This window comes from Acomys minous (genome assembly GCF_964271855.1).
Source record: "Acomys minous genome assembly, chromosome: 12".
Lineage (NCBI taxonomy): Eukaryota > Metazoa > Chordata > Mammalia > Rodentia > Muridae > Acomys > Acomys minous.
The window spans coordinates 86,997,155-87,018,257 of record NC_140493.1 but is presented as its reverse complement, the minus strand read 5'-3'; the positions used below and the strand labels follow the sequence as shown (position 1 = coordinate 87,018,257).

General features: G+C 48.3%; 1 protein-coding gene across 1 annotated transcript in view; it reads left to right on the top strand.

The window, feature by feature from the left end:
* ACSF2 (acyl-CoA synthetase family member 2) overlaps window positions 1–21,103 on the top strand; it is a 40,332-nt gene that overhangs the window by 7,388 nt on the left and 11,841 nt on the right. Inside the window, exons 2-10 of the mRNA XM_084748979.1 lie at window positions 17,124–17,319; window positions 17,657–17,785; window positions 18,024–18,077; window positions 18,546–18,664; window positions 18,775–18,940; window positions 19,570–19,665; window positions 19,832–19,989; window positions 20,252–20,343; window positions 20,890–20,966. Coding sequence (XP_084605105.1) covers window positions 17,124–17,319; window positions 17,657–17,785; window positions 18,024–18,077; window positions 18,546–18,664; window positions 18,775–18,940; window positions 19,570–19,665; window positions 19,832–19,989; window positions 20,252–20,343; window positions 20,890–20,966 — 1,087 coding nt within the window. The remainder of the gene's footprint in view (window positions 1–17,123; window positions 17,320–17,656; window positions 17,786–18,023; window positions 18,078–18,545; window positions 18,665–18,774; window positions 18,941–19,569; window positions 19,666–19,831; window positions 19,990–20,251; window positions 20,344–20,889; window positions 20,967–21,103) is intronic.

Here is a 21,103-nt window from a genome sequence, read left to right as displayed (position 1 = left end):
GGCGTGGTGGCACACCCCTTTAATCCCAGCACTCAGGGAAGCAGAGGTGGGTGGATCACTGTGAATTCTAGGCCAGCCTGGTCTACAAAGCGAGTCTAGGACAGCCAAGGCTACACAGAGAAACCCTATCTTGAAAAAACGGGGGGGGGGGGGGGGGAGTACAGGGGACCTGAAGAGATGGCTCAGAGGTTAAGAGCACTGGCTGCTCTTCCAATTCCCAGCAACCACATGATGGCTCATAACCAGCTATAGTGAGATCTGGTGTCCCCCCCCTTTTTTTTTTTTAAATGTGTACTTGTGTGTATTTATGTGAGTGTATGACACACGTGTGTGGGTCGCTGTAGAAACCAAAAGAAGGTGTTGGATCCCCTGGAGCTAGGGTGACAGTTGTGAGCCAATTGATGTGGGTGCTATGAACTGAACTGGGTCCTCTGGAAGGGTAGAAAATGTTCTCAACCACTAAGCCATCTTTTTAGCCCCTAGCATTTTTTTTTTAAGAGATGGGGTTTTTCTATATCGCCCAGATTGGTTCTATAGTCCTGGGCTTAAGTGATCCTCCTGCCTCAGCTTCCCAAATACTTGATAAGTGATATCACTGTGTATGACAAACGTCCTGCATTTTTCCTCTTAGTCATCTTAGAATAATAGCAAAGCTACACAGGATGGTACATACCTGTAATTTTAGCACTTGGAAAAAGGAGGGGAAAATATCTAATGCCAATTTCAGCTACATATTGGGTTTGAGCTAGCCTGGGCTACATAATACAGGACATTCTCTCTATATACATAAATTAGGGAGGATTGCTCAGTGGGGAAAGGCATCTGTTGCCAAGCCTGATGACCTTAGTTTGATCCCCAGAACCTACATGGTAGGAGAGAGAAAACTTCAAACAATTGTCCTTTGACCTCTACACATATGCCATGGCACGTTCATGCCACAGACATATGTAAGTTAAGTAAATTAATGTAATTTTTTTTTAAAATCAGAAGATGGTGCATGCCTTTAATCCCAGCACTCAGGAAGCAGAGGCAGGCGGATCGCTGTGAGTTCGAGGCCAGCCTGGTCTACAGAGTGAGTCCGGGATAGCCAAGGCTACACAGAGAGACCCTGTCTCAAAAAAAACAAAACAAAACAAACAAACAAACAAAAATCAGAAGAAAAGTAAAACAAAATTTCAAACAAGAACTATGCAAGACATAATCTACGATAGGATAACAAACATCCGTGTCCCTGTCACTCAGAAGCAAAACTTAGCCATACCTAATTTCAGAAAGATCTAAATGGCAGAAATCAACCAACACAGACAACACTGAAGTCCTCTTCCATTTCTAAAGTTTGTATTTTACGTGTATGTGTGTTCTGCCTGTGTATGTGTCTGTACAGCATGTGCATGCAGTGCCATGGAGTCAGCAGAGGGTGTCTGATCCCCTGAAGCTGGAGTTACTGAGGATTTGAGGGAAGGATTGTGAGTTTACCTTTTGGGCTGCTGGGAATCCAAGCCTGGTCCTCTAGAAGTGCAGCCAGGGCTCTCAGCTGCTGAGCCGACCCTTCAGCCCCTAAGTCTCCTTCTCATCTTCCCTGCCATAAATGAACTGTTCTGTCAGAGCGGCAGGTCTTATACTTTGTTTCTTTATTCTGGAATTGCATGCAAGAACCCTGTGCATCCTAAACCCTGACACTGAGCTCCACCCCAAGTTTGGTTGATACTTTTGACCCATGCCCTTAGCGACAGGTGATACAGTGTATCATTTGGTGTATAAAGTTGACATTTGTTAGACCTGTAAAGCACTGGCAGCCACACTGGTGGTGTTTTTATATCCCTACAGGCTGCATATATACTACATCCTGCTGTGAGGAAGGCTGGCACTTTAGTTCTCTCAGCAGCAGGCACCTGCTCACGCTGCCGCCCCGGGGATCGGATTCCCTGCTTTCTCTGCTGCACAGCAGTGCCTGGCATGCGTGCCATCTGCAACAGTAGGCTTGCTGCACTGGGGGGCTGACACTACAGCTCCTCAGGGCACTGCCCTGGAAAACCTGTGCTGTTGCGACCCCCAGCAGCATGCGGATGTTGCTGTTTGTCTATATTGCTGCCAATACTTGGAGTGGTCAGACTCTGAAGCACTCCCTGGACCATTTTGCTGGGGCACAAGGGCATCTCACTGTGGCTTTAAGTTTATAACCCATGGCTATCAGTGAGTTTGTTGGTCTTTGGAAATATTCGTTGTTCCTCTCTCCTGTGTGTTGCAGCATATTTGATCCCGTTGTGAACCCTAAGATTGTCAACTGTAAAAACCTGTTTCTTGTTTGTGTGGTTCAGCCCTAACACACAACTTTAATCCAAGAGCTTTCTGTACACAGAATTTTTGTTTGTTTGTTTTTGTTTTTTTGTTTGTTTTGTTTTGTTTTTGTTTTTGAGACAGAGTTTCTCTGTGTAGCCTTGGCTGTCCTGGACTCACTTTGTAGACCAGGCTGGCCTCGAACTCACAATGATCCAGCTGCCTCTGCCTAAGTGCTGGGATTAAAGGGGTGCACTACCACACCAGGTGGTGTTCTTTAGCTCTTTAGTTCTTTGGCTTTTTCCTCCTGGGTTATCAGGTGAGCTAGGAAGCTTTTGGCTTTGGGCTTTTTGGTCGCTCTGTGTAGCCCTGGCTGCCCCAGAATTCACTCTATAGACCAGGCTGGCCTCGAACTCACAGAGATCTACCTGCCTCTCCCTCCCAGGTGCTGGGGTTGAAGGGGCGTGCCTGCCACTGCCCAGAAATTTGTGATTTTTTTTTTTTTAAAGTAAGCTAGGGTTGAAAAGATGCCTCAGTGGTTAAGAATCCATACTGCTTTTGTAAAGGACCCAAGTTTACGTTTTTTGGGGGGGGGCATTTCGAGATGGTTTCTCTGTGTAGCCTTGGCTGTTCTGGACTCATTTTGTAGACCAGGCTGGCCTCGAACTCACAGAGATCCACCTGCCTCTGCCTCCCGAGTGCTGAGAATAAAGGCCTGTGCCACCACACCTGGCCCAAGTTTGCTTTCTAGCACCCACTTCAGGTGGTTCACAACTGCCTGTAATGCCAGCTTTGGAGGGATCTTGTGCCTTTGGTTCCTGATGGCACCTGCACTCGTATACACACACACACACACACACACACACACACACACACACACACACAAAATTAAAATAAAAACCTTTTTAAAGAAAGCAGGCTAGGGGGCTGGAGAGATGCTCAGTGTTTAGGAGCAGTTGCTGCTTTTACAGAGGACCCAGGCTTAGTTCCCAGCATCTGCTCACACCATATGTAACTCCAGTTGCAGGGGATCCAGTGCCTTCTTTTGGCCTCCGTGGACACCAGGCATTCACATGGTACACATGGGTATACTCAGGCAGTGCACACACTCTATTTATTTGTTTAGCTTTGCTTCCTTTGTTTTCTCCCTGTGATATTTTTATTACGTTAAAAACTAGAACACCAAATTTGTTATTTTAACACCTTTAGTGTTTTCTTAGTATTAATGATACATAATACTGAGTTTTCATAGATGTGAATAATGTATTTCAACTATATACATCCCATATTATCTCTTATCCCCCTCTCACTCCCAATGAGCTCCCCCACCCCCGTCCAGTTTCACGGTATGTGTGTATACGTGTACGGGGGGTGGATGTATTTTGTGTGTGTGTGCGCGCACACGCGCGCATGGGTGGGTGGATGTGTGCATGGGTGGATGTATTGTGTGTATGTGTGTATGAATGTGTGCGTGGGTGGGTGTATGCATGGGTAGATGTACATGTGTGGATGTGTGTGTGTGGATGAGTTACATTAAGGTGGTTTACAGGAACAGGTGTGACTTTCACAGGCGCATGGACACCTTACCAGTGGCTATGCCACTGAAGGAAATGCCCATCCACCCCCACCAACTGTTCTCTTGGTGTAAATCTCTGGGGGGGGGGGGGCGGGCGGTGCTTGCTCATGAGCCTCTTCTCCTCATATGACAAGATCTTGACAAGGCCAGTCTTTGCCCAGATCGTGAGCTGGTGCTCACAGGTACTATGAGGCAGGAAGTCAGCGTTCTGCACATCTCCCCTGTCCTCACTCAGCTCTTATGTTTTCTCCAGCGCTTCATCTGAGATGGTCCCTGAACCCTGGAATGGAGGATATAGATGCTCCGTCTGGGGACAGGCGTTCAACAGTCACTTATTCTCTGCACTTTGAGCAGTTATAAATCTCTGTGTTCCCTGCTGGTCATGGCAGGACGCAGCTTCTGGGACCAAAGTTGACAACACAGCAGCACTGTTGTGTGCTTGCTCAGAAGGCAATTTTATGGGCACACAATGATCTAGGTTTTGTTTCATCGAGACAGGCTCTCCGATAGCCCAGGCTGGCCTGAAATTCACTATGTAGTCAAGGATGGCCCCGAACACTTGACCCTCCTATCTTCACTTCCCAAGTGCTGAGTCTCCAGGCATGAGCCACCATGCCTGGCCCATTTGCTTGTCTTATTGATGATTTACTGTTTTCTTTTTCTTTCATTTCTCTTTTTGATGTTTTATTTTTAATTATGTGTAGGGGGAAGGTTTGTGCGTGTGTTGAATATAGGTTCCTACCACAGCCAGAAGGGGACATTGGATTCGATTGGAGCTGGAATTACAGGCAGTTATGAGCTGCTTGATATGGGTGCTGGGAGCCAAATTCTGTTAGAGCCATATTTGATCTTAACTGGTGGGCCATCTCCATCAACTAGGCCTATGTTTTTCTTATTTAAAAATAAAAGTCAGCCTATTGGTGATGGTGTCCATGTTTAATCCCAACACTCTGGAAAGGCAGAGGCAGGCAGATCTCTATGTAGTTCGAGGCCAGCCTGATCTACATAGAGAATTCCAGAATAGCCAGGGCTACGTGATGCGATTCTGTCTCAAAAAAATTAAATAAACAAAATAAATAGATAGATAGATTAATTAATTAATTAAATTACTAACTAAAAATAAGTAAATTATGTTAATGATGTATGTGCCATGCCATGAATGTGGAGGTCAAGAGGGCAACATGTGGGAGATGGTTTTATCTGTGGTTAGGGATCGATTTCAGGTGGTCAGGTCTGGAAGCTAGCACCTCTGCCAGAGCTAGTTAGTTCACTGACCTTGCATTAGATGCCAGAGAAGAGAAGGGACAAAGGTCAGTGTTAGTTCATGACTTGGGTCTAATTGGCAATGGCTGTCGGTTTCATTTCAGAAGCTTCGTTGGTGGCTCGCATGGCTCTTTTCTGTCGTTGACTTAGGTTTGGGGGATGCTTTTGCACTTCTTTGGTTCTGGGCATCTGGCATCAGCCCTGCTCATCTTTCCTCTCTAATGGTGTCTGAAAAGATCAAAAGGCCTTCTCAGGGCCTGAGGCATTTTAAGCTTTCCAGCAGGGTCCATCTGCTGACCTCTGGTTCAACTTCCAAGAACCACAGCAATAGATACGGTTTCAGGAGATGAAACAAATGGCTTCTCATCACGGGCCTGTTTGCTTAAGCATTATCAATAGCCCTGCCTCCATGGCTCCTTGGAGCCCAGCTCTGTGGGGTTGTGTCTGACGCAGACAAAATAGCAGGGTTGGGCTCCAAGGAGCCACATAGGCAGAGGTGCTGATAATGCTAAGCAAAGAGGCCCATGTGGGTTTTAGGACTCTAACTCAGGTCCTCAGGCTTAGCAGCAAGCACCACACACTTGCTGAGTCATCTCACTGTCCCCTAACACACACACACACACACACACACACACACACACACACACACACACTCCAGCATATATGTCTGCGTATCATGTACTTGCCTGGTACCCAGGAGTCCAGAAGAAAGCATAGATTTCCAGAGACTGGCGTTAAATATGGCTCACTATAAACCACCATGTGATCCATCTCTCCAACCTCCCCCCTGCCTGCCCCCCTCCCAATACTTTAATACAAACTTTCAGCCCAAGAATTAAGAGAAAGAGAGGAACTCAGAAGGAAAGCAAGAAACACCCCAGAGTACTGGAGTGGGCTTTTCAAGCAGTTACTTTGTTGTCATTTGAGACAGTATCTTAGCATAGGCTGACCTCCAACTAGCTGTGTAGTTGAGGGTAGTCTTGAACTCCTAATCTTGGTGTGTCCACTTCTCTTTTTATTCCCAAACAATGTTTCTTTGGTAGCCCAGGTGTGGTCTCACACTTCCTCTTCCCCCTGCCTCTGCCTTCTGGATGCTGGAATTACTGGCCTGCAACACCTCATGCAGCTCAATGCTTCTTGACTGCCAGGAGCTCTCATCACTGGAGCTGAGGAGAGCATCTTGGTGAGGGATGCTGAAGTGCACCTCACCGTCATTATGACTTCTATACCCACTGTTCTCTGGAAATCTAGCAATCGGCATGCTGCTCCATTTCTCTGCAACCCTGCCACTATTCCACACCATCTATCATTCTTGGGTTTTTTTGTTTGTTTGTTTGTTTTGTTTTTTTTGGGGGGGGTTGTTTTTTGAAGATAGGGTTTCTCTGTGACTCACTTTGTAGAGACCAGGCTGGCCTTGAACTCAGTGATCCACCAGCTTCTGCCTCCCAAGTGCAGGGATTTAAAGGCATGCGCCACTACGCCTGTTTTTTTTTTTTTTTTCCTGATACATCCATGCCCCTAGTACAGTCTGAGAGTTAGTTGAACCCAGAGCCTTAGCTATGGTAAACAGACACTCCACCACTGACATCTACCCTCCATTCTAAGGCTTATGCTTTTATTGTTGCTTTTTTGTTTTGTTTTGTTTTCTTTTGTTAGGTTGTTTTTTGGGTGTTGTTGTTTTTGTTTTGTTTTGTTTTGTTTTGTTTTTGTTTTTTTTTTTTTGTTTGTTTGCCTTTTTGTTTTTTCCCCAGAGCCCAGGCTTCTCTGTGTTAGCCTTGGCTGTCCTGGACTAGCTTTGTAGACCAGGCTGGCCTCGAACTCACAGAGATCTGCCTGCTTTTGCCTCCCGAGTGCTGGGATTTAATGAGTGCATCACCATGCCCGGCTCTTTTGTTTCATCTTTATTTTGTGATTGCTTCGCTTGCATGTATGTATGTGCAGCACATGCTTATGTGCCTGGGGAGGCCAGAAAAGGGCATCCAATCACCAAAAGGTGGAGCTGCAGGTGCTTGTCAGCTGCCACAGTGGGTGCCGAGAACTGAACCTGGGTCCTCTGTGCAGGGCAGCAAACGCCTTTAACAGCTGAACCATCCCTCTGTGCCTTGTTTTTATCTTTGTTGTGGGGTCTGCTTAAATCTAACTTAACTCAAATACCAGGTCAATGCAGACGACACAAATTGTTTGTAATCCAGGCATGCTACTGATAGATCAGGACCTCAGAACAGACTCAGGAGCTTAACTGTGGCCCTGAAGGGATGGCATACAGCTTATTTAAAGCATAAAGCAAGGGGGAGCAGGGGTGGGCTGTAGCATTGTCCAATCATGTTTAGACATAAGGGGTTGAGCAAGGCAGTTTCCACCAATCAGGAGAAGAGAGCGTTAGGGGGAAGGGGGCTGAGAACATGAATTTACTGGACCCTGCCAGCGAGATTGAGGGGTTGTCCTTGAGATGTGTGGACTCAGACATTTGTCTCCTTACATGTTGTCCCTGAGACATCTGGACTCAGACAACTGTTTCCTTAGAGCAGAAGCTGTTCAGCTGTAGGGAAGTCCCCGGCTCCCCTAGGGACTTTGAACTTAATTTCTCCCTGTGATTAAACAGAGTCTGAAAAACGAAATGGTAGTATTTAGAATAAGTTTCTTTGGCTTGTTCCCAACAATTTTATTTTATTTTTAATTAAAATTTATTAGCCTTCCAGTCCACAGGGTTTCTCTGTGTAGCTTTGACTGTTCTGGAACTCATTCTCTAGACCAAGATGGCTTCAAACTCAGAGATCCACTTGCCTCTGGCTCCCAAGTACCGTGATTAATGGTGATTTTTGTTTGTGTGTGTGGTTTTGTTTTAAGACAGAGTCTCAGTACTCCACCCCCAGTTGGTCTGGAACTCAGTATATAGTCAAGGATGGCCTTGAACTTCTGATCTTCCTGCCTCTACCTTCCAAGCGCTGGGGTTATAGCTGCACACCACGACACAACTAGTTTATGCAGCCCTGGGAATCAAACCCAGGGCTTCATGCATGCTGGCCAGGCACCCTACCAACTGAGCTACAGCCTCAGCCTCTCTAAGGCGATTTTGAATTCTGCCCTGCAGCCCAGTCTCTAGCCTATTTCAGGATGAACCATCTTACCGATTGCACACAGTCAGCAAGAACGCACCGATATAAGTCCCAGGACAACCCATTTGAGCTGCCGCCTGAACCGCTGCAGAGCACTCTTTCTCAAGAATGCTTTGACAAAAATTTCATTGTGTTTTATTTTTCCTTTATGCACATGTGTGTGAGTATATGCATGTGTATGGTTTCCTGCAGAGGCGAGAAGAGGCTGTCGGATCCCCAAGATTCGTACAGGCTGCCTGACGTGGATGCTGGGAACCTAACTCCTGTCCTTTGTGAGAGCAGCGGGTACTCTACCAGCGGAGTTACAACCCCCAGCCTCCTGCTTATTGTTTTTCATAAAGCAGAATCATTAAGTCCTTGAGTTGCCACTAAAGTCTCTCTATTGACTTCCCTAGAAACTGCATCCTGAAGCTGGTCGTCTGGGTGGATTTCTCGTTTCTCGCTGGAGTGTTGTTCTTGTCTTACTTTCTGGGTCCAAAGCTTGGTGTCCAGGAGACCTTATCCTGGCAGTGTGCCACCTGAAACGGGGAACTCTCAGCCCTGTTCCTGCCTAATACATATCCATGTCTGAGATGGGTCGAAGGGCGTGGTCACAGTGCACAATGAACTCTGCAGAGAGCATGCACACACTTCCAAACTTCCAGCCCATTTATTGGAACCTCCTGGAAGCAAAAGCCTAAAATGTTTAGAAAAGTACTTTTTTTTTTTTTTAGATATTTGAGGCAGGGTTTCTCTGTGTAGCCTTGGCTATCCTGGACTCACTTTGTAGACCAGGCTGGCCTGGAACTCACAGAGATCTACCTGCCTCTGCCTCCCAAGTGCTGGGATTAAGGGCATGCACCACTATGCCCAGTTGGTATCAAACTCTTTTTTTCTTTATCTTTATTTTATATGCATTGGTGTTTTGCCTGTATGTCTGTGTGAGGGTGTCAGATCTTTGAGTCACAGACAGTTGTGAGCTGCCATATGGGTGCTGGGATTTGAACCTGGGTCCTCTGGAGAAGCAGTCGGTGCCTCCAGCCACTGAGCCATCTCTCCAGCCTTGGCTTCAAACTCTTGATCCTGCCTTAGCCTTCAGAGTACCAGAACCTCCCCATGCCTGGGTGAAGATCTATCTGTGTGTCTGTCTGTCTATCTATCTTTGTGGTACTGAGGTTCAAACTTAGGGCTTTTCACTGCGTACTAGGCCAATGATTTAGCACTAAGTTAGTTAAATCCCCAGTCCTTGTTTTTGTTTCTTGAGTCTGAGTTGGACTATGAACCTCAGGCTATCCCTGAAATCTCTATGTAACCCAGGCTGGCCCAGAGTCTATCCAGGTAGTACGTGATATTAATTAAAGAGTCTTTGTGACAGAGTCTCTTGTATCCCAGGCCGGCCTCAAATTTGCTGTGGCGGAGGATGACCTTGAACTCCTGACTTCCACAGCCTTAGTGCAGGGATTACATGCAGGCACCGCCTTACCTGACTAGATTTTGGTGACTTCTGAATTACATTGTTTCTAAGGAACTCCCCTTTCCCCCCCTTAAACCTTTTTGGTAAATGAGGTCAAAGGATGGCTATACTAGATCACAAGAGAGTTAGACACATTTTTCCTGCTAACAACATAATAACCTTGTTTGTGAGAGCAATATACAGCTTAATAGCCAGGAAAGGGGTAAGGTTTAAACTCAAAGGTTGCACATGCCTGTTGCACGCACGAATATCCCAACCAGGCTTTGGAAATTACCTCATGGATGGATGTGAACTTGAGCTTGTCAGTCTTCAGAGTAGAGTTGGAAGCCTGGTCGTCTGCCATCACTTAGAGTCTCAGGGCGTCTGTCAAACTCAGATTTCTGTGTATGTTGAGGCCAACGGTTAAATCCAGTGAGTCACTAAGGCGACCTTAAGGAAACGTAGCATCCAGAGAAGGAAGTGCAAACTATGCTCTTAACCACAGCCTGAGTCTGTCACCCACATAGCAAATAACAGCAAATTAATTACTTATCAAATGCTCTCCCCTCCCTCCAGTTCTGGGGTGCTCCAGTGTTCATGAAGGTCAAGCGAGTGCGCTACAATGAGCCACACCTCAGCCCTCACGTAATTATTAGAATACTTACTATATCCCTTCTCCCCTCCACCCCCTCCTCGTCTTCCTCCTCTTCCTCCTCCTCCTCCTTCTTGAGACCTTACTTATTTTTACTTTACGTGCTTGGATATATATGTGTGCACCACCAGAGGCCAGAAGAGGGCATTAGGTGCTTGGGACTGGAGTTACAGACTTAACAGTTGTCAGCCACTGTGTTGGGGCTAGGAATTGAACCGGGGGACTCTGGAAGAGCAGTCAGTGCTCTCAGTCACCGAGCCATCTTTCCAGTCCATTGTTTTTGTGTTTTTGGAAGCGTCTGGAGTTGTCTTCAAAGGCTTCTTTTGAGGAGTTGGTTTTCTGTTTTGTTTGGTTGGTTGGGTCTCACTGTATAGGCCAGGCTGGCATTAAATTTACCTCCTAGTAGCAGGGTGTGGTGGCACACTCCTTTAATCCCAGCATGGGAGGCTGGCAGATTGCTGTGAGTTTGAGGCCAGCCTGGTCTACAAAAATGAGTCCAGGATAGCCAGGACTGTTACACAGAGAAACCCTGTCTTGAAAAACCAAAACCAAAAGAACCAAAACAAAGCAAAACAAAAAACCTTACCTCCTATCTCAGCCTCCTCCCCAGTGCTAGGATTCTGGGCTTGCCCCATCATTCCTAGACCTTTCCAAGTTTTTTTCTATCTGCAGTTGGTTGATTCTTCATTGAAGAAGCTGAGGACAGAAAGAGCTGACTGTAGCTGTCCTGTGTTAAGACCTCAGGCAGGTTGACCTACCTCTTGCCCAGATAGGACAGTTCTGTTAGGACCAAGCTCCAAGATCATTTCTCCAGTATCTCAGAGCAGAGAAATTCCTTCTAGGTCTTGGTACCCTCCTTCCCTCCCCCCTTCTCTCTCCTACTTCCTTCCTTCCTTTCTGTACTTGGGTTTGAACCTAGGGTCTTCCACTTGATAGGCAGGTGCTCTACCAGTGAGCTATAATAGCTCCATCCCTCTTGCCACGCTTTCTTCTTCCCTCCAGGAAGATTTCCCAGCCTCTGTTACATCCAGGTCCTCTGGAAGAGCGGCCAGTGCTATCAATTGCTGAGCCATCCTCTTTGTCATCTTCCTCCTTGGCCCTCCTTCTAATAGGATCTCAGGCTGGCTTCGAACTCACTATGTAGCTGAGGATTCTTCTGCGTCCACCTCCTTGGTTCATGTCCCTATGCCTGGATCATATGGTACTGGAGATGAAACTCAGGGTTTTGTGTGTACTGGGCAAGTACTCTATTGACTGAGCTATATCCCCAATTTTATAGTTCTTTCTTTTTATGGCCAAATAACATTCCAGTGTATAGACGGAGCACCACAGTTTGCTTGCCTGTTCCTCTGTTGCTGGGTACTTGGTAGAAACATTTTGGCTATTGTGAATAATGCTGCTATAAATTATTCATGTCCACATTTTGTTTTGTTTTGTTTTGATTTGTTTTTGTTTTTGTTTTTTTCTAGACAGGGGTTCTCTCTGTGTAGCCTTGCCTGCCTTGGACTCACTTTGTAGACCAGGCTGGCCTTGAACTCACATCCATCTGCCTGCCTCTGCCACCAGAGTGCTGGGATTAAAGGCGTGCGCCACCACGCCTGGCAATATCCAAGTTTTTGTTCTGTCAAAGAACCAAGTTAGGGACTGAAGATGGCTCAGAAGTTAAGAACACTTGCTGCTGTCGCAGAAGACCTGGGTTCAGTTCCCAGCACCCACATGGCAGCTCGCAACCTCCATGGGATCTGATACTCTCTTCTAATTTCCTTGGTCTGATACGGTGCACAGACATATATGTAGGTAAAACACTCATATACTTAAAGCTTAACAATATTTTTCAAAAATAGACAGGCTCTCACTAAGCCTAGGATGACCTTGACTTGTGATCCTCTACTTCTGTCTCCTCAGTGCTGGGATTACAGTCCTGGGCCACCAGGTCCTGTTTATGTGACTTCTGCTGATCAAACCCAGGCTTCGTGCGTGTTAGGCAAGGTCTCCACCCACAGAGCCACATCTTTAGCCCCATCTCAACCACCTGTTTTCATTCCTAGGACACCACATTCCATAAAACTGCGCAGAGTGGCAGGCTGCGTAAGAGGGGCCCGGCTGTGAAAACAGGGCCTAGCCAAAGGAAGAACAAAGAACAAAGCTGACTGAACACCTCAAAGTGGCTTTCCTTGTAAAGCTGGACCGAGACGGAGCTATAGAAAAACAACCCATTAGTTAAGGTTACTCCCCACCCCCACACTTCGGAGTCAACCCGAAACCTTATGCATGAAACTCTCTACTATGAGGCTCCGGGGCTGGCCCCAAGGGTCACCACTCTGTGTGTGTGTGTGTGTGTGTGTGTGTGTGTGTGTGTGTGTGTGTGTGTGTGTGTGTGTATTAAGATATCATTCAGATTGAAACTGACCTGTTCAGGAAATAAAGCTACTATGTAGTTTTTCTGGCTTTTTCAATTTTTCAGATAAACAGTTGGGTTTTATTTAATCATGGAGAGCTTTAGACAGAGTGACTTCGTTTTGATTTTCAGTTTTATCTGCCTGAGCCCAGAGCAAAGCAAGCACTTAGCTCCAAACCAGGATCTTCTGTAATTTCTTTTGGGGGCGGGGTAGGGTGAGGTGAGGTGGGGTGGGGTGGGGTGGGGTGGGGTGGGGTGAGGTGTGTGTGTGTGTGTGTTAGTGCAAATGCATATTGAGGGAGAGCAGAGGTCAATTTGATTGTCTTAAATTGCTTCTCACCTTATTTTTTTTCATGTATTTGTGTGTGTGTGTGTGTGTGTGTGTGTGTGTGTGTGTGTGAACACAGCTTATGGGAGCCATCTCCCCTTCAAGCTCAGGTCCTAGGGCTTGGCTGCAAGAGCCTTTACCTGCTGAGCCAGCGTCTCTCGTGGAGTCTGGAGCTCGAAGGTTCAGCCAGCCGGGCCGACTCCCTCTTCCCACTGCTGAGTTTTCAGGCATCTGCTGCGGGGCCCGCTTTTTCATGGGTGTGGAGGACCCAACTCCAGTTCCTCATTCTTACATGCAAGGTCTTCAGCGACAGCTGCCTCCACAATCCCAACCTCCTGTCATTTAAAAAAAAAATATTTTATTTAGTTTTAACCTATGTGCATTGGTGTGAAAGTGTCAGATCTTGGAGTTACATACAATTATGAGCTGCCGTGTGGGTGCTGGGAATTGAATCCGGGTCCTTTGGAAGAGCAGGTAGTGCTCCTAACCACTGAGCCATCTCTCCAGCCCCATCCTGTCATTTTTACTGAGCAGTTTGAGCACTTGTTTTCTGGGTATGGGGCAGGGGAGGGGGTTGCGGGGGTGGGGTGGGGCGAGTATATTCCTACAAGTGGAATCGAGCGGCTTAAGCGCTTGTTTTGAGGTTTTCTGTTTGGGGGTGGGGGTTGTTAGGTCATATAGTAAGTCTATGTTTCACGTTTGGAAGAACTACACCTAATTTTCCACAAAAGGGAACCTTTTTACACTCTGACCAGCAATGGACGAGGGTTCCAATTCCTGCACATCCTCATGACTCTTAGGATCACTTGTTCAGGTTTTGTTTTTGTTTTTGTTTTTTTTAATCTTCTACCTTCTCAATAAAAATGAATCAGTACTTCATAATAATTGTGTATGTGTGTGTGTGTGTACATAAGCAGGTGCATGTTTGTGCTGCAGGTGTGTGCATGAACATATGTACATGCATGTGGAGGCCAGATGATTCCCCTTAGCTCTGGCTACTCTGGTTTTAAACACAGAGCCTTTCATTGGCCTGCTGCTCTCTCGCTGGCAGTGAGCCGGGAATCCTGGTCTCTGCTTACCCCGGGCTAGGATTACAAGTATATACCAACTCTCCCACTTTCGTGGTTATTTTGTTTTTGTTGTTTTGCTTTGCTTTGTTTTTGGAGGCAAGATTTCTCTGTGTATCCTTGGCTGGTCTCGAGCTCACAGAGAGCCAGCCACCTGCCTCTGCATTCTGAGTGCTAGGATTAAAGATGTGCATCACCACCACCCTGCACATCCCAGTGGTTACATAGGTTCTAAGGAGCAAACTGGAGTCCTCATGCTTGTACCTTAAGCTGTTTCCTGATGGAGCCATCTCCCCACTGCCCATCAAGAGAGGGGGGGAGGAGGGAGAGAGAGAGAGAGAGAGAGAGAGAGAGAGAGAGAGAGAGAGAGAGAGAGAGGAGTATTTTTAGTTTTCATGTTATATGCCTGTTGGAAAGATATGTGTTCCATATCTAGGTCCACACATAGGTCAAGCAAAAGGTTTTCTACTAAGCTGCAGCCCGAGGCCCCGTTGTCCCTGTTCAGCTAACTGTTTGCTGGGGCATTTCCTATGTTCTGGACACTTAGGCTGCTTGTGAAGTGACAACATGTAAGTTGCCAGCATAGAGAAGTCAAGATAATCTTGTTTTTTCCTTAACTTCCTTGTTCTCCTCTTCTCTTATGAAAACAGACCTGGGCTCTCTGGGGCGCCTTGAGGTGAGGCTCTGCTTTGTCTCTCGTTTTCTCGCTGCTCCTACTTGTCTTCGGTCCCACCTGGCCAAAGAGAGCCTTGGGATTCGCACTCCCAACTGACGCTGCATAGTTAACTTTTCTTTAGTGATTTTGAGAGAGACTGGTGGGCTCGTCTCCTGCAACTCCGTCAGCTTCTCCCATCTGCACTAAGAAGTACGTTGTTTCTATTAGAAGTTTCCCAGTCCTTTTTTAAGAACGTAGGAAGAAAGAAGCAGCTACCCTTTGGGCCTGGTGTTCAGGGTGTGCTGGGAAATAAAACAACTCAGGCCTTTGATGTGACTAAATGACTCGGGTGGCTCCCCTGTTTATGAGCAAATTATACTGGCATGGGTTTCTAGAACTCTTTTTGAAAAACATTTTATTTATTTATTATTTTATGTCCTTGCTTTTTCTGTTTTCGTGTGAGTCGTTTTGAACCACATGCATGTAATGCTCACGGCTGCCAGAAGAGAGCGTTTTATCCCCTGGAACTGCAGATTCAGAGTTGTGACCTGCCTTGTAGGAGCTGGGAACTGAACACTAAGACAGTTTTTTTCTTTTCTTCGTTCTTTCTTTCTTTCTTCCATTTGTTTTTTCTTTTGCTTTGTTTTTTTTTTTTTTTTTTTTTTTTTTTTGTTTTTTGTTTTTTGAGGCAGAGTTTCTCTGTGTATGTAGCCTCGGCTCTCTCGGACTCACTTTGTAGACCAGGCTGGCCTTGAACACACAGAGATCCTCCTGCCTCTGCTTCTCCAGTGCTGGAATTACAGGCATGCACCACCATGCCCAGCTGAACCCCAAGAATTCTGAGAGGGCAGACAGGTGCTTTTAACTGCTGAGCCCTCTCGCCAACCCTTAGTTTGACTCGCTTTGTAGACCAGGCTGGCCTTGAACTCACAGAGATCCACCTGACTCTGCCTCCCAAGTGCTGGAATTAAAGACATGCGCCACCACACCTGCCTTAAAGGATTTGTTTGTTTGTTTTATATATGAGTGCTCTATATGTACACCCGCAGGCCAGAAGAGGGCATCAGATTCTAGTATAGATGGTTGTGAGCCACCGTGTGGTTGCTGGGAATTGAACTCAGGGCCTCAGGGCCTCGGGAAGAGCACTGGCTTCCTTTTCTGACTTGACTGTTCCCCATCCTTTCTGACCTCTGACCCTTGAATCTTTGCGCATCAGCCTCCTTACCTTGAGAATCAATGATCATAATTCTCACCTGTATTACAGAGTAGCTGGAGCTGGCTTAGTTCTCCCATGTAGCTCAGGCTGGCCTCCGCTCAGCAGCTTTCTAGGTGCTGAGGTTCCAGGTGTGTGCCAAAGAAACCTGTTCGCTGAGGGTGATGGAAAGGAGATGGAGGTCTTTTCCAGGCACAGTCTGTCTTGGCTGGTGCAGGGCATCCTTACCGGGGTACCAGCTCCGCTTCTCCTGTTGCCCTGTGATGCTGGAGGTCACCACGTGGTCCAAGCACTGCCATCCTTTTCCGGATGCAATAACCTATGCTTTGCCGCACCGCCTTGAAGGGGAGCCTGAGGGCGCTGCCAGTGGAGCGAGGGCCACACAGCCTTTTACTCAGACCTTTCAGCAGTCTTTCTTACTGCCACCATCCTGTCCCTAAACCCCTTGCCTTTTCTGTCTTTGGTCTTCTGACCCAGAAGAGAGAAACTGGCCCACTGAGGAGCCAAGAAACTGAAGGCCCTGGATGCCAGCTCTGGGAAGCCAACCATGGGCTTCATTGATTCCCCGGGAGGAACCACAGTGACTGTTACCCTCCAGGAGACACGGGCTAGGGTGTAGGCACGGTGCGATCTGTCTGTCTCTATATCAGCTTCACCAGGCACCCCTGGGACTTCATCATCTCCAGGAAGGTGTAGGAGGGCCCTTGGTCCTAGTTTAGGATGGCCTGGTCCCCATCTTGCTGCTCAGAGGTTAGGAAAGGAGCACAGGTGATAACGTTTACAAGATCTGGAGAGGTACTGAGGATGTAGTTCAGCCCCCAGCAGAGAATGAAACTGGGTGTGGCAGTTTCACACCAGTCATCCCAATACTCAATAGACACACTAGACCTTGTCTCTCTCTCTCTCTCTCTCTCTCTCTCTCTCTCTCTCTCTCACACACACACACACACACACACACACACACACACACACACATCCCCCACAACAAAACAAAACAAAAAATGATATAGAGAAAAATCTATCAGTCCTCAACATACAAACATAATTGTGAACAGCTGGACTGCTAACTAGCAGAGTGTGCCAGAGTGTTGGTGCCAGGGAGGCCCAGCCTGGTACCAATCCAGTCCACGGCTCCCCTCTCTACAGTTCTGTAACGGTGAATTGCACCAACCCCTTGCCCATCGGAGGCCTCAGCTACATCCAAGGCCACACCAACACGCATCTTGTCAACACAACTGTGGGTGAGTGCCTGGATGCCACAGCACAGAGGTTCCCCAACCGAGAGGCTTTGGTTATTCTCCATGAAGACATCAGGCTGAACTTTGCACAGCTCAAAGAGGAGGTAAGGCCTGACCTTGAGCCTTCCAAGAGCAGCTGCTGGTCCCTGGCAGCTATAGTTGCGTGTGGCTAGAGAATGGGCGCATGCCCCTGGGGGCGGTGTGATAGGGACCCCCGAGGACCCCACTGTTGGATTAGGACACAGAGGCAGAAGTGACCTGCCATTCCAGTGGCTCCTGGAATAACTGTTTCCTATGTCGGCTTCCCACCTTCACTGTACCAAGTCCACTGAGGCCTGGTGAGCCCTTTGCTCCTAGTGACCCCTGGCCTAAGACAGAGAGTAGGAGTCAGGGGTCTCTCCTGCTTGCCCCCATCTAACCTGCTGTTCCCCTTCTGTCCAGGTGGACAAAACTGCTTCTGGTCTTCTGAGCATTGGCCTCCGCAAGGGTGACCGGCTGGGCATGTGGGGACCCAACTCCTATGCATGGGTGCTCATTCAGCTGGCCACTGCCCAGGCAGGCATCATCTTGGTAAGAAGAGGTTTACCTGGCACAAATGGGTATGCAGAGGGTTGTCCTTCAAGGGGAGCCTCTTAGATACAGAACCAAACCGTTGTCTGTCTGGCTTCAGGCTTGCTAGTGCTTTCACCCAAGGCTCTCCAAAGAGCCCTGGCAGAGTGTAAGGTGCTGCCTTGCCCCTTCTGAGGGGAGCGGTGAGAGCATGGAACATCTGTCCAGGACACTGACACACCCTCTCTGTTCCCCGCAGGTGTCTGTGAACCCAGCCTATCAGTCCACAGAACTGGAATATGTCCTCAGAAAGGTACCACTTGCTCCTGGTGAGGAAGGGGCGTTTCTGATGATGTTGTATTGAGGCTCCTGGACTGAGAAAGGGCATGCTCACTAGCGTTACAGTGTCTCTCCTTAGGCCTTGTATGGCTGGAAGGAGGTCTTAGCTCCACAGACAGGGTATGGGTCAGTCATAAGGCTGATGTGGGTATAGGGTGTAGAGTATGTGTCAGGGTAGTGTGTGTGTGTTTATATGTGTCTAGGGATGTGGTGTGTATGTCTTAGGACTGGTGTGTGTGGATGTAATTACGTGTGCTTAGGGATGTTGTGTGTCTTAGGACTGGTGTGTGTGTGTGTGTGTTTGAGTGAGGTACACGGGAGTACATTGGTGTGTGTGTGCGTATGTTGCTACATAGGTGTGTCGGGAGAGCAACTGATTAGTGAGCGCTTCTAAGTCTGGGGCTTCCTGCTGACCACAAGGAGGGGACTTCTCCTCCCACAGGTAGCCTGCAAAGCCATTGTGTTCCCTAAACAATTCAAGACCCAGCAATACTACAACATTCTGAAGCAGATCTGTCCCGAGCTGGAAAAGGCCCAGCCCGGGGCCTTGAAGAGTAAGAGGTGGGTGTGTCCTGGGTTTAGAGAGGGACTCTTACCTCCTACCCAAGGTGGAGCTGGTGTCTTCCTGGGCTGTCTCTTAGCCATCTGTCACCATCTTTTCTGTTTCCCAGGCTCCCAGACCTGACCACGGTCATCTCAGTGGATGCCCCTTTGCCGGGGACCCTGCTGCTGGATGACGTGGTGGCAGCCGGGAGCAAGGAACAGAATCTGGCCCAGCTGCGGTACAACCAGCAGTTCTTGTCCTGTTACGACCCCATCAACATCCAGTTTACCTCGGTAGGACAGTGGGCTCCAGTCCCAAGCCTAGATGAAACCCGTGCCCTGCCATGTGGCCTCTCCCTGGTATGGGGAGGTGGCAGAGAAAGTTAGGAGAGCAGCACTCTTTTACTCTGGCCTCCAGCCCTCCTCTCTACCTCAGAAAATTTAACAACTTTTCTTTTCTTTCTTTCCTTTTTCTTTTTTTCTTTTCTTTCTTTCTTTCTTTCTTTCTTTTTTTTTGTCACATGCTCTTTCTGGGCCCTGTTGCTTCCAGCACAGAGCAGAGTCACAGTCACCAGGGCTCTGAGAGGCAGAACTCAAAGAGCTCACAAAAGGGAAATCAAGCCCAGGCAGGGAATTTTTCCAAACTCATGAGGCCAGCTAGTGGTAGAGTCCTTTGAGCCACCTTAGATGACATGTAAACGGGACAAAGACAGAGGGGTTGTGTTCTCTCTTGCATTTCTGGGTCCTAACGGCTGCCCCTGCACAGCTCACTGTGGAGAGAGAGGCGGGGGGGGGGGGGGGGGACGACTCAGGACAACTATATCCTACTGCCTGGCCCTGCCCCCAGCTTCTCTGAACAGTGGCCAAGGACGGGAAGGAAACCCTGAGAAAAAGGTCGAACTGTCACTTGCCTATCTTCTTAGGGGACAACCGGCAGCCCCAAGGGAGCCACTCTTTCCCATCACAACATTGTCAACAACTCCAACCTGTTAGGCCAGCGTCTGAAGATGCCCACAAAGGTGAGATTGGTACAGGGCTTGGTGACAGTTGATACAGGCTGCCTGAGGGTAGGGGCTTGGGGGGGGGCGGTGACTGAGCAAGGAGTGAGACAGCTTGCACGGCTCCCCCTGCTGGCTGAAGGAACGGGCTCCGTGATAGACCCGGCCTCCTGTCTCTTATCTCCAGACCGCAGAGGAATTGCGCTTGGTCCTGCCCAGTCCCCTGTACCACTGCCTGGGCTCCGTGGGGGGCACGATGGTGTCTGTGGTGCACGGTGCCACCCTTCTCCTGTCTTCCCCAAGCTTCAATGGCAAGAAGGCGCTGGAAGCCATCAGCAGAGAGAAGTGGGCACTGGTGGACAAGCCACCTGTGGGCAGATAAGACCCTCCAAACCCTCACTCCTGTACCCACCCACCCACCCACCCCCTTTTCTCAGCCACTTCCTTCCTCCAACCAGGAGAGCTGGGATGGGGGACAGTGGGGACTGGAGGGCCAGGTCCCACCTGTTCTCGACTTTGGTACTTGCTGAGAGTTCATGGTGGATGGGGGAAGGGGGGGGGTTCCCTCTCACTTCTAAACCTAATGTCGAAGCCTTCCTTTGTGCAGAGGCACCTTCCTGTATGGCACACCCACGATGTTTGTGGATATTCTGAATCAGCCAGACTTCTCCAGCTATGATTTCTCATCCATACGTGGAGGTGAGGCACTGTCAAAGGCAGCAAGCAAGGCTTGGGGGCAGAGCAAGCGTCCCTGGCCCTGGTGAAGCAGATTTTTTGTTTTTTTGTTTTGTTTTGTTTTTTAATGGAGGAGGCAGGAAAGACACTGTAGAAATGTGGGGGGTGTGTGTGTGTGGGGGGGGGAACGACAACTCTGAAGTATCCCTGAATGCTGGGCCAATGTCAGCTTTCATGTGTTGCACCCAAGGCTCAAGGTCTCTCCCCTTTATTTGAGTAAGTAAAAGGGGTTTGCCAGGCCTAACGAATGGGAAGATGTTTGAGTTTCTTGTATATTTCTCTGTGGTACTGAGGATTGAACCAGGACCTCCTACATGCCAGGCAAGTGTTCTAGAACACAACTGTGTCCCCAGCCCTCCAGGCACTGTTTTTGGAATCTCACTACGCTACTCAGACTGGCCTAGACTTTGAACTTGCATTCCTCCTGCCTCAGGCTCCCAAGTAGCTGCCATTAAAGCCTCTCCCATCAATTCCATCGCCCCCCCCCCCCCCCGCCTCTTTCTGATCCAGGTGTGATTGCTGGGTCCCCAGCGCCCCCGGAGTTGATCCGAGCCATCATCAGCAAGATGAACATGAAGGAGCTAGTGGTGAGTGGATTTAGAGTCACAGCGTGGCTGGCACAGGCCAGACCTGGAGCGGGTAGGACTGAGAAGCCACACCAGAAGCCCCGAGGTGAACATCCTGCTTATTCTCTGCTCCGGGAGGCAGGGGTGAGGCAAAACTG